We start from the raw sequence: 13945 nt of genomic DNA on the forward strand, positions 1-13945 counted from the left end.
CGATCAGCAATGAAAAGAAATTCTCCCACTGAGAGAATGCCGTTAGTAACTAGCGCACCAGCTCTAACCCAGAGAGAAAACTAATATTGCCTTTTTTTTGGTATGTGGTCAACTTCTCATAGTAAGAGGGGTGTTTCAAAATTTTAGCAAAGCCAAATCAGGCTGTCTCTCTTAAAGGTGAATTTTAAGGAGAAACAAGAACAATTTTCTTTTCTCATGCAAAAATTATTCCATGCGCCCATTCTATCTTGGTACTTCCAGTTCCTATACCTTAGACCACAAAACCAGTGGATGTGATTGACTGAAAACACGAACCAAAAGACTGTGCCGGCACAGAAGTCTTGTCTGTGGTGCAGTTTGGTAGGAAAAGTTTTTGCTTGCTTTATCAACTTATTTCAAAACTATAATATAAAATGGAGGTATTGAAATGCCACTACTTAATGCATTGTGGTGCCAGCTGTAGTAAATAAGAGCAGCAACAGGCATCTCAATCTCCATCCATCTCTCGTACGTGCATATGCAATAGCTTTTCCAGCTGAGAACAAAGCGCTGAGTGTAGCAGACTCAGCTCTCCTGGTAGGTTTGCTGCTTGGCTGATTTCAGATGTGTTCCTCTGGGCTCTAATGATGTGGAAAGAGCAGGATACCGTTACATTTGTTATGCTTTGAAAATGAGGAGGAGCCAGTTGCAACAGAACTACTACTTTCCTCCTCCTGAGCGCTGTTACCCATGCAACTTCTTTTAAGGGTAGAAGGCCCGTAGCATAACGTAGCCAAAACACATCCTGGAGCACGCAGTAAGAAGAGGCCACAGCTCACTGTAGCAAAATAATGTGTACTGCAGGAGTTATGAGAGAAATAGATTTGGTCTTCATGTGCACGAAGATATTAATATTCTAATTTCACCAGTGAAAGGCCTGAGTAGGGTATCGTAGTTTTCCAGAAACACATCATTCTGCAGCCTAAAAAGTTCCTGCGTGCCTGACTGAGCTGACCTAGGACATAAAAGCAAACCTGGTGGGACTCTTGGACTATTACTAAAAAGTGCCCTGTTTGATATCCTGAGGCCTTATTTTCCTCAGATGAAGGATGCTCGGCGATAAGCATGCTGCTTTTCACTTTGAAGCAGGAAACAGCATCAAGGTTTTCCTATTCCGGGTGTTTTGGTTCATGTGCAGGGCAGGGGGATGTTTCCATAAACTCTTTAATCAGTTACGAAAGAAGCCCAGAAATTCCTGGGCACAGAAAAGCCTTTCTGTGAGAACTGTAATAACTATCATTAAATAACTTGGATTTTGTTGCACCCCCATTTATTTTTTTCTAGGAGAAAATAAAGAATAGAAGGTGTCCTCAGCCTTTTTGACTTTTTACTAAAATCCTAACTTACCGCTTGCGCTATAAAAATCTGTTCACACTTTTTTTATACCCAGGTAATGTTACAATTGCATTCCCACCCTTTCCTGCAATTTTTGCTGATGAGACATAGTGCAGTAAGTGCTGTGAGAATCATAGATGTCCCCTTCTATTTGAAGGCTTCTCGCTCTGGTTTATAAGCATCTTTTCCTCAATTAAGTTGACGATGATTATTTAAAACAGTTGATTTTGGCCAGATTCCAAAATATAGGTCTTAAGACAGCACTGTTTCCCAGTGGTCTCATTAATTACATGAGCTTGTAATAGCATCTAAAAGATTTGCAGTTATAGTGTCACTTTACTTTTTTTTTTTTTTTTAGATTCAGTGCATCTTGTGCTTTGTAGCCTTCTACAGTAACAAATTTGAAGGCATTTAACCTGCTCACCCAGTTTAACAAACAAACAAATCAGTTGCCCAGGCACAGCAAGATTTTCCTGAGATGAAATGGCTCGGTCTGAGTGCTTCCTTTGATTAGTGTCCAGTTGCATTTTATCTGACCTCAAAGTCTTACAGCTGCTGCATTAACTTCCAAGCTACTGTAGCAAATGTGGGTTGTCTTTTTGATTTCTGAATATCAGAAATAAATAATAATTTGACTGCAGCTTTCCAAGACATATAAAGGAGTCTTGCAATGGAAGCGCTAGTGGAAGTCAGTGGCAATAGGGCATGTAAGGTCTCTGTTGCCTTTTGAAACTCTTGATCTGAGTCTCCAACAACAGGAATTAGCCAGGTAGTAATCTGAGAAAGGGACTTGTTTCTTGTAGGAGTCTCTGTGCCCTAATTCCCAAAATAGAATGGGTTTTGTATCCACTGTGGGCTTTGTTCATGCATTATAAGTCCATCCTTTTAAGATGCATAATAAAACATTATAATTAGATTTTACATCTGTAGTAGGAAATCCAGTTTATATCAGAATGCTCTTTTACAGCAAGAATTTTATGATTCAGCAAATTCAATGTTTTTTCCATGCTCAATTAACTGCCTTTAATCTGTTTTGGTGCTTCAGTGTTGGTATAATAAGCAGATCAAATATAGTTTGAATGCTTGAATCAAAGTGAATGCCACTGATTTCAAACCATCATCCCATTGTGTTCAGTTCTGTGATTCATTCTTTGGTATACCTTTATTCCTTAAAAGAAAATTGTCTTGTGCTGTGATGAAACATGAGAAATGCTTTAAGAATAAAGTACGGTAGGATTTTGCTTATGTAAATACCATCTGTTAGCTGTCCAGAGTCGTCTTCCCACACTGCAGTTGTTCGTTCTGTTATCATTGCTTTCTGGTGATGGGATCGTAGCTTCTCAGTGAAGCCCACAAATCTCTGTCACCTAACCCCTCTTTCCGTTTCTAGGTGTAATTGTAAAGACTAATGTCTTGTTATTTATGGTGACATGCAAAGGAGAGACATCCTTATACTCTGAGGACTGATAAAGTGAGGGCAGTGGCTAGGTTTGCCAGTTCTCGGTGCTGTTTAATGCTCTCCATTGCTGTGACTTTGTCACTGAGTCTTTGCTCTTCTTTTAGAGCCTCTATAAGTAACATTGTATGCTAGAGACTCAAATATTGTCATACTTAGAAATTATTTTTGCTTTAAGTTTGTTCTAACTTACGTAATTGGTCATATTTTAATAGTATAAACTGTTTTTACTTGCTTTGATTGTTTAGGTTCTTTCATGTGGGAAAGCTTTAAAAATAAGCTCTTGCCAGACACTGTGTGTGCAAGTTTGAACTTTTCCTGTTTTCTTCAGAGCTGTTTCCTCCTTGCTGTCATACACATGTGGGAACAAGTACACAGTTGAGGAAGTTAAGTAATTTGGGCTCTTTCAAACCTTTGATGACCTAAGCTGCAGTTTATATGAACGTTAGTTGTTCATTTAAAATATCTGTATGCATTTGGCTCTCACATAGTTAGGAGTGGATGGAAAGCAACTGGAGAACAAGACTGTTCTTGCTGTTAGTAGGAGAGATTTTTCAAGAAGATGCACAATGCAAAGGTGACCCAGCTGAAGGAAAAATCCAGCGTGCCTTTTCAGTGTGCAACTTTCCTGCAGCTCCTCTTTTCCAAAGGAATGTCCAGAGGAAAACAAAGATGAGAAAATATGAGATCCTGACCTGATTTTTTTTTTTTAAACAAACAGGATGAGGGCAGTATAGGTTTTCAATAATCTGCAGGACTTTATGCCCTGGTGTCACAACCAGTGGGAGTCCTAAAGGTTACTGGGCAAACATTGTTCATTCACTTGCTCTCCAGATCTGTTGCAACTAGGATGTCATGCAGCTGCATACATCCTAGTTGGGTTTTTCTCCTGATTCTTGATGTACTTTGTGTTCCCAGAAAGCATCCACAACCCCTTACAAAGCTGTTGCCAAATGATCTTTTAGCGCTGATGATGTGTGGTTGCAGATAGTTTGGCAGGAGGTTCATCTCCCTTAGTTTAGACATCTAGAGGGCATCTGGACTTCTGTGATTAGTGAACAGTTGTCTGGAACCTCCAAAGAGCAATTCAGTTCGTCCTGTCCTAAATCAGGTCATTTAGGTGCTGGGATGAATTGCCCTTCTGATGGATCTGGTTTGGGATTTGTCTTGATTTTGCACTGATCATAGAAGAAGTTTGGTCACTATCTTAGACAAGATGCTCTGCTTTAAACAGGTAATGAATCTCATTCAGCATGCTCAGCAAATATTTTCTTAGCATTGCATGACAGTGAGATTATACCATTGCAAACCCAAGACACGTAAAAGTAAGTAAAACAGAAAACAGAAAATGTCCTCAAAGGAAGGCAGGGAACCTGAATTCAAGAAGTACAAGTCTGAGGTTGATGAGCAAATAAAAAAAAAAGCCTGAATTTGGCTGAGGCTGTGACTTCTGGTTATCATCTTCAGAAAGATAACTTTCTGAATGCTTCATAGACCATTCCAGCTATGTGTGACATTCCTCCAAAGTGCCAGAGACAGCTTTCGGATAAGTGCAGCACAGCGTTGCAGGGCAGCTTAGCTGAAGCCTTACAGCACACAACTTTAACTTCCCTTCAGGCTTACTTTCTGCAGTGTGGAATGAGTAATCCCTTCAGATTTATATTTGCATATTGCTCTCTTAAGGCTTTTTTTGTGCCAAGTGTTTATGGTAGTTAATTGTTAGTCGATAATAACTGTATTTGTCTTTGCTTAAGCTGCACGTCTCCCCCTTCATCAGAGGTGCAGTTGTTAGACGGAGCAAAACATCAGAAGTTCTTCTCTTTGGTCAGTGAGAAAGGGTGGGGAATGTCCAGGGGTCCTAGTGAGGCTAGAGAGGAAGTAAAATGTAGTAAAGTGTGTCAATCTAATCGAATAAATCTGAAAGGGTATGAGCTTTTCTAAAGTTTAAAGAGTCTTTGCCACTTACATATTGCTTTGATCTTGCTTCCTGTGACCTTTGCGATGAGGGAAGCTTCTTGTTTCTTCAGTATCGAGCTATAGTTAGTGGTGTTGGTACAAGCAATAGGCACTCTAACCTCCAAGCAGATCTAATTCCCATTTTCGCCCAGAAACTCATCCTGAGAGGTTAGAAGCAATAAAAGTATTTGTGGGAGGAGCGATGAATTCCTTCCCTATTCAGTTTATATGTAACCGATGAAATATAAACAGCGCTCTGGTGCACGAGCTCAGTAAGGAGATGGGCTGCTGTCCCAGCGTCTTATACAAACCAGTATGAGAGCTGGAACAAGGGCAGTGGATGTTTATCGTTTCTGCAGATAATGGAGGGGGGAGCGCCTGAGCCTCCCTGCTGTATAAATTGCATTGTACACTGCTTTGACCCTGCGAGTCTGAAGCTGTGTCTTGACTGTGAAGGGCTTAGACATCTTAACCTCAAGCAATATTGAGCGCTGGTAACTGACAACAGCTTTCTCGGAGGTGGTTATGTAGCAACTATTGGCAAATACATTGACTGCTCATTTGCAGTAACTGTAATTTGAATATGATGTTCAGACTTCGAAGCTGTCTGCTCCAGCATCAAAAGAAAATGATTGCTCCTTTTAGTTGTAAATAAATTCGTGTTTTAGTTGAGGACACTTATGGAAGTGGAGAGCAGAAAGAGCAATTTATTATTAGATCTGTCACTTTAAAATATGTTCACACTTTGATTCTGCTTTGAAGCATTCTCCTTTGAAGCAGCATTAAAGTATTTAAATATGTACGAGTCCTAGCAGGGGGAGATTACAAGTTGTGACACTTTGTAACCTTGGTTTTCTTTCTTTTTTTTCATTTTTTTTTCCAGGGAATTACTGTAAGTGGTTTTTTTATTGCTTGGAATAAAAATGGCCATCCATTTAAAACTGCATAAAAATGCCCAGTGATTGGGGGGAAAAAAAAACATTTTGTGTGTATATATGAAGTAGAAACTAATTTGTATAATTAATTACATCCCACTTTATCATGCAGATCATGAAGCTTCTGTCTAGCAATTTTTAGAATTATATTTCCTACAAAAGTTTATACGTACCTTGTTATTTTCAAGTTTGCTCCTAATTGCAAGGTATGCAGCACGCATTGTAAGCTACAGAAGTGTTGTTAGTTTTCATGCTGTTTGTGCTTTGTGTAAACTATTGTCAGAAAAATCTCTACAGTCAAGTAAAAATTGCTGGGACTCTTAGACACCTTACATTTGCGGATTTATTCTTCTAGGTTAGAAAAGCAACATAATTAGATCAATGTCTCATGAAGATAAGAGGAGGAAAAATGTCGTTGCCTAATATGCCTTACGGGATAAAATGCATTTGGAAATTGTGAAACACTTATGAAATTCACGGGCTTGATTCTGTGCATTCCTCAGATTTCTGTCTTGGCCCTGTGCACACATGTTTCTGCATCATGGGCCACTCTGGTTCTGATCTTAGCATGGTTTCTGACTCCTGCAAGGCTTTGAGCAGGGCCAAGAGGAGAGGCTGGGAGCGAGTACAAAAATGAGCAGCACAGAATCAATTCCTTTGAATTGTATGGCTGTTTGGTTGAAGATAAGTAAATGAATTCACCAACCTTTGCCTGCAGGATTTATCATTTCAAATGCCTGTGACTGAATTTCCCATACGCTGCTCTGCTGAGAGCAGTGTTGTCTTTCAGTGATCATAACATGCTAGCTTCATGTGTTTAACTCTTGAGGGATAAAATGAGACTTTTTTCTTCCAGGCATTTCTATAAAATGTTTTTAAACACACACTAGTCTAATATTTTATTCCAGAAATTAAAGAGGAAAAAATTGTACTTGTGTTACGGTGACCTGGAAGGTAGGTAAAACCAGAAACCAGACGCAGAAGACCCACCGCAGGAGAGGTCGTTTCCTTTCATCTCAAGTTCTGTATCTGCAAGGCAGCGGTGTTACCAATTCCTCCTCTCCCTTGTTTTGGCGAGCAGAGGCTCTGTGGTAGTACTGAATCTTTAGCAAAATGGGGTTTGCATCATGTTCCTGGCTTCTGTTCACCCCGAAAATAAAGAGGCACATCAGTACAGTTTTTGAAGAAAATTTGGAGTGCCTTTCTAATATGCCTCAGATTCGCTTTAAACAATATCACTGAAATCTTGTTTTACTTGGTTTGGTTTTACAGAGGCCAAAAAAAGGCAGAGCTAATTCCACAAGCCAAATAATTTTAAATGGCAATTGAGGAAAAACATTAGCAAGGCAGAATGCTATTTAATAAAAAAAGGCTTTTGAAAGTTACAGAGTAATCAGATGTTGACTTAGGAATGCGTTTTAAAGAGGACAGAGGAAAAGATGCCATACATAAAATAAGCGTCTTTGAAAAATAATGCACTTTATGTACAGGGGGAATCAATGTTCATCTGGGGTTTTTTTTCTCCTTACATTTTGTAAAAATTCTTCCAAGTTTTTACATTAAATCTTTTAGAAAAGACCACAGCAAATATGAACAAAAAAGAAAAAGCAATCTATTGTAGTAAAAGAGGTATTATATTTCGGTAATGTGAATGTTAGACTATAAACAAGCAGTTTACAAATGTAGACACTATTAGAAGAGGCTAATGAAGTATTAGCACATCTATTGATGCGTAGGGACCATATGCTCCGACTGCATCCTCTGATAATCCACACAAAATTAGATTTCCAAAGAATGTGGTGTCACTATGCCCCAGATGAAACTACTGTGGTCCCAAGAAGAGATGTAGTCTGTTTGCTAGCAAAGAACAAAAGCAAAAATCGTAGAATCATAGAATGGTTTGAGTTGGGAGGGACCTTTACAGGTCATCTGGTCCAACCCCCCTGCAAGAGCAGGGACATCTTTAGACCAGGTTGCTCAAAGCCCCATCCAACCTGACCTTGAATGTTTCCAGGGATGGGGCCTCCACTACCTCTCTGGGCAACCTGTTCCAGTGCCTCACCACCCTCATTGTAAAAAATTTCTTTCTTAAATCCAGTCTAAATCTGCCCTCCCTTAGTTTAAAACCATTGCTCCTTGTCCTGTCACAACAGGCCTTGCTAAAAAGTCTGTCCCCGTCTTTCCTCTAGGCCCCCTTTAAGTACTGGAAGGCTGCTATAAGGTCTCCCCGCAGCCTTCTCTTCTCCAGGCTGAACAACCCCAGCTCTCTCAGCCTGTCCTCGTAGGAGAGGTGCTCCAGCCCTCGGATCATTTTTGTGGCCCTCCTCTGGACCCGCTCCAACAGCTCCATGTCCTTCTTGTGCTGAGGGCTCCAGAGCTGGACACAGCACTCCAGGTGAGGTCTCACCAGAGCAGAGCAGAGGGGCAGAATCCCCTCCCTCGACCTGCTGGCCACGCTGCTTTTGATGCAGCCCAGGATACAGTTGGACTTCTGGACTGCAAGCGCACATTGCCAGCTCATGTCCAGCTTTTCATCCACCAGTACCCCCAAGTCCTTTTCCGCAGGGCTGCTCTTGGTCACGTCATCCCCCAGCCTGTATTGAAACCGAGGATTGCCCCAACCCAGGTGTAGGACCCTGCACTTGGCCTTGTTGAACCTCATGAGGTTCGCACAGGCCCAAAAGCAAAAATGAAGTGCTTTTCTTAGCTCTAACTTCTGGTAAGAAACAGTTACTTTTTATGCTAGTAAAAGTATGTTCATAATGGGCAAAACCAACTCAAAAGAAAAGTTTTGGCCATTATGGTTTAGTGTGTAATATGTTGTTGTTTGTTTCTTTTATAGAAGTGAAGATGCAGTCAATCAGATGGCTGTTACTCCTTTCCCATTACCTTCCAGCTCCCACTCTTCTATTGAGGTAAGGTTTGTGGGTGGTTTTTTTTTTTTAATTAGGGATTGGTAAATTAGATAGATTAATCATAATTAGCAGTTCATTATAAATTTGAGCACCTTGTCTAATTAAACCCTGAATCATAAAATACCTTGGGTAGAAACTTGACCTAGTAGGTATATTTTCCCTTGTCTCTTTTTTTATTGATCTCATCATTACTGAAAGGGCTGGCATGGCACTAACAACAGGTATTAAACAGGTTATTGCTGTATGGGAGGAAGAAAAGTCTCCAAATGAAAACCTTGCCATCTCCTATCCTGCTCCATTTTCAGCTGGTTAGAATAGTCATGGTGAGGATCTTTTGCCCGGAACATGGATATCCTCCTACAGAAGAGAAATGAGCATTTTTTCAGGGGAAAGCTCCCACCTTTTAGGTTCCTTTTCCCCCAGAATACCCTCCCATCAGCATCTCTAAAAACGAAGTAGGGATGACCAGCAACTAGCTACGGTAAAAGAGGTCACTGTGTGCATGGTTTGCATTACAAGAGCCCCTTGAGACAATCCCAGCCTAACCGAGAGCCCTGGTCCACCACTTCGTCCTGTGCTCCAGCATCAGACTTCCATTTCTGCTCATTTTCTTGCCGGAGGAGCGGATGAGGGCTGTTTAAGCAGTGAGCTCTAGTACACAGTGTTGTAGCGTGCAGACTTCCAATGCAAAAACTTCATTTGTGTGGTAATCTTACCAATGTTTTTCTTCATTATAGTTGCTATCTCAGCCCCAGTGTAGACTGATTGCTCTCTTGCGCACCATGAATCCCTGCAGAGTCACCACATTGTTATCATTTTGACATCTCAATATGGTGTAACTAAATTTTCTAGATAAAGTACATGGTTAGCCTTGCTGTTGCTTTTTAATTCTATTTGAGCTAATAAAGCAAAAGATGTTTTATAATTCAATTGGGGTTTGGTCTTGCCTTGAATTGATAAATTCATGTGCATTGAACTCCTGGTATTTCAATAAGCATTACTGTGATCCCACAGCACTGGTCCACGCTAGGTAACTCTGGATGAATTTCCTGTTCACACACTTGCTATTGCTTTCCAGATTACATTACTGCTGATGGCTACTTCCATACAGGCGTAGTGCTGTCCAGTGCAAGAGCTGCTCAGTTTTCGTTTGGATCTGAGTCATTTTTGGACAGTGCTTTGGCTTTTTGTTCTCTCCTCCACAGAAGCAGCATGTCCCAGGTGCAACTGGTGGATTGCAAATTACTCTACAATTTACAGAGCCCAAGTTCATTTTAGTTTTGTTGACTCTTTAATACCTGCATTTGTTCCCGGCTTTGTTTAATATTCACCTCTTCAGGATGAACCGCGAAGCTTTGTTTAGGCACATTCTGTGCTATGGTCAAATGACTGTAAATAGACTCTGCCAGCATGTGGAAACCAAAGCGCTCAGCCTCACATGCGATGTTTGCCTTTAGAGGTAGATAGATGCTTGTGGGTTGAGTTTCATGCATTAATGGCAAGCTCTTATTATTTACGTTGTGTCTGTTTTAGAATTAAATGCAGGTTTTTACTTCTAGCTAGTATATTTTTATTATATAAAATAGATGTAACCAAAAGATACTGTTGTTGTATAGAAATCTACATGGCTTTCCTTTGTCAGCTGTTCCTGTCTTTAAGTAAAGCAAAACAAATCTGACTCTGCATTATATCTTGAAATTATATCTTCAAATATCTTTGAAATACCAAACAAACGTTTAACATACACTGTACGTAAAACTCATCAGATCCCATTAAATAGCCTGGAGAGTGTAACAAAATATCAGAGAGCCATAGTTACGATGTACTATTGTGTTAATTTTCTTCATCTTATCTCTTCATCTTCATTAAGGTATTTTAATATGGAAAGTGATAAACAGTAAATATGCCTTAAGACGGGGTCTTGCTTCATTGCATGGAGTTGCAGGACAAGACTATGTTGTGGTGTAATACTGCAGGCAAGCCACCAGAAGCAAAGTGTGTTAAATATTAATTACTGTAAAAATATCTGTTTTTAAAAAGTTTCATTCATCAGCAAGCCACAGATATTTTGTTGCAATACTGAACAGAGTGAGCCTTTGTACAAATGCAGAGGTACTTTACCTGCTCAAGTGGCAGTGAGACATCTGCGTAATTCTCATTGTGCACTTAAATGTAAAGTGTCTACTGAAAATTCAGAAATAATTTTACTTCTAGGACTGAAGATCTTGAAATTTGATTTGTTGCACATAGTCCATTTTGCTTTGCAAGAGAGAATAGCTCCAAATTTGGATCAAAGGCTCAAGTGTATTGAAACTATTTTAAAATAAAGTAAATCAAAGTAATAGATCAAAAATATTTTCAGACTCAGGACCTGATTGGTTTAAAAAATGGAAGGAGGGTCAACACATTAAATTTTACATATAACCAAATTAGTGGTAATCTTAACTTTAAATTCTTACTTAACGTTTTTCCTGAAAATATGCCATTCCCTATCTATCTTAACTTTAATTGTCGGTATGGGAAGGAAATAATTTTTTCTTGCAAGAATATATGTCGTGGTTTAACCCCAGCCGGCAGCTAAGCCCCACCCAGCCGCTCGCTCACTCCCTCCAGTGGGATGGGGGAGAGAATCCAAAGAGTAAAAATGAGAAAACCCGTGGGTTGAAATAAAGACAGTTTAGTAGGTAAAGCAAAAGCCGCGCACACAAGCAAAGCAAAGCAAGGAATTCATTTGCTCCTTCCCATGGGCAGGCAGGTGTTCAGCCATCTCCAGGACAGCAGGGCTCCATCACGCGTAACGGTGACTTGGGAAGACAAACGCCATCACTCCAAACGTCCCCCCTTCCTTCTTCTTCTTTATATGCTGAGCATGACGCCATATGGTATGGAACAGCCCTTTGGTCATTGGGGTCAGCTGTCCCAGCCGTGTCCCCTCCCAACTTCTCGTGCCCCTCCAGCCTCCTCGCTGGTGGAGTGGAGTGAGAGGCAGAAAAGGCCTTGGCTGTGTGTAAGCACTGCTCAGCAGGAACTACAACATCCCTGTGTTATCAACACTGTTTCCAGCACAAATCCAAAACATAACCCCATACTAGCTACTGTGAAGAAAATTAACTCTATCCCGGCCAAAACCAGCACAATATGCTTCTTAAATATATGCTAGTTATTGTCTAGAGAAAATACCAGAAAATCCTGATCAGACAAGCTTTTCTGCTTAGTATGGTGCAATTTTATGTTTCAAAGGCCATTTTTGTTGGGACAGAAAGAGAAAAACTTCATGCAGGAGGAAGTTCTGGAGCACATCTTTGTGAAAATACTTATGTCTTTTGGGCCATTCCCTTCATTTGCTGGTTCTCCCGTAGGTGTCAATGAATGTCATTTGCAGGATTCTCACAGTAATGCAGAACTACCTGAATCCTGAGGCTACATTTGCACTTCAAGTTGAGGATTGTGCTCCAGTGCTGGCTTAAGCCTGCTGAGCTTGGTGGCCATGTGCTCTAACCAGAAGAGCTTTGGCTTTACCGATTCCTCCAGGGTGGAGCACTCAGTCCTGCTGCTACTGACGTGTTCAGACTGTATGAAGGAAACTGGGCTTCCTTGAACGTGCTGAGCATGCGTGAGACTCTCCCTCCCAACAGAAGTCTGGAGAAGGCCTCTTAATACAAACTCAAGAGTTTTCACAGTTGATAGGGATTAGTCTGGCCTTGAAAGTTGACCCAGATCTGCACCTAAGTGCTAGTATTGGACTACCTCATGGTACTTTGGGCTGGCCAAGTGGAGACCAAGGTCTGTCTTTCAAAACTTGTATCGCTTATGTGTCTCCTGACATTAGGATGCTTTAATTGTGGATCTTTCGACTTTTTCATGCTGCTACTTGTTTAGAAAAACAAAATAAAAGGTAAAATTGTCTAATTTTTTTCTTTAGCTATTATGGGGGATCATAGCTCTGTTTAAAAACTGTTATCAATCCTTTTGAGCAGGATCATGGTGGCACTGAACCTGCAAGCAGCGAAGAAGACCCGAGTTTGGAAGTTGTCATGAAAAGCTTGACCGATGAGGAATCCAGCAAAGCTGTAAGTGACTTAAAGTGATATTTAATGATGATTAGAGCTTAGAAAATGGAGGCTCATTTCTCTCTGCCTTTGCGTTGGAGTATTACAGCACACTTCTGTCAAATAATATCCATTACATGTAAGAGCAGAATCAAACTCTTAGCTTTACGTGCATAGACTGTTTTCATGAACTAAGCAGTCAGTATAATTTGTTAAAATATTGAGATAAGAGTTTATATGTAGCATTTTGGCCCTCTCTTGAGTTCTTTCTCAGTGAGGGGATTGAGTTTCCACTCTTGCCATCCATGTGTGACAAACTTCAGAAAAAAGCGTGGTCTGTAAATCCTATTCTTATTTATATTCATAGCTTCATAAATTCTAAGGCCAAAATGTCTATTATCATAATCTAGTCTTGCCTCCTGAATAACATAGCTATAGAGTTACCCTCAGTAATTTCTACATCAAGCCCATAACTTCTGGTTTAATGTGGTACTGTCAGTGTGCATGTAATAAATACTGAAATTCTCATTGATATAGGTGGAGTTTTTTGTTGTTTAATATGTCAGGATTGTGCATTATCAGAAATCTGAAAGTCCTCCAGGGTGCAGCTCTAATCTCTTTTTTTGGACTCTATATTAAAAGTTTAAAATGGAAAACTACTAAACATGCTGAAGAGTGACTAACGTAGAGGTACATAAAATTTGCTGAGACAGTCTTTTTGTCCAACAGCCTGCTCCTTTTTCAAGCAGCGCATTGGCTGAGCCTTGCTGTGTGTGCACAGTTTGTGTGTGCTGTCCTCAACTAAGGAAACCTGACATTTCTGGATTTTTTTGTTTTTCTCACATGTCATCTTTCTGCTCCATTATGTCTTTTGCAAAGAGTGTCCTGGGTTTTGCAAATGTGAATTGAATATACATAATGTTCTATAGCTAGTAAGTATTTCATTAATGAGTCTATGAACTCCAAGAGTTAGGAAGTGTTATGTGCTACTCAAGCATCAGAATTAACCACCCATGTAAAATGGATTGGTTTGTGTTCCTAATGGAACACAAAAAAGTTGGATTATTTGTATTTGGTAGCCTTGTGCAGAATCTGCCTTTGATGCGCTGGAATATAAATGAATCAGAGTTTTATTATACATATTTACAGGTGTAATTCACCTGGTTTTATTGCTGTTCTTGCTCAACTTGGCAAAAAACTTTTGAGGGATTACACGGTAATATGAAAAATTGCTCAAAGACTGAAGTTGATAAAAATATA

General features: G+C 40.1%; 1 protein-coding gene across 9 annotated transcripts in view; it reads left to right on the forward strand.

Annotated features, from left to right (window-relative positions):
• Positions 1-13945, forward strand: part of PATJ (PATJ crumbs cell polarity complex component) — a 166614-nt gene that overhangs the window by 111618 nt on the left and 41051 nt on the right. For all 9 annotated transcript variants that reach the window (XR_012776642.1, XM_075508878.1, XM_075508879.1 and 6 more), the window contains 2 exons: positions 8564-8636; positions 12614-12706. Coding sequence is in view for 8 of the 9 variants with exons in the window: in XM_075508878.1 (XP_075364993.1) it covers positions 8564-8636; positions 12614-12706 (166 nt within the window). In the remaining variant the exon portion in view is untranslated. The remainder of the gene's footprint in view (positions 1-8563; positions 8637-12613; positions 12707-13945) is intronic.

The sequence above is a fragment of the Mycteria americana genome, chromosome 7 (genome assembly GCF_035582795.1).
Source record: "Mycteria americana isolate JAX WOST 10 ecotype Jacksonville Zoo and Gardens chromosome 7, USCA_MyAme_1.0, whole genome shotgun sequence".
Classification (NCBI taxonomy): Eukaryota; Metazoa; Chordata; class Aves; order Ciconiiformes; family Ciconiidae; genus Mycteria; species Mycteria americana.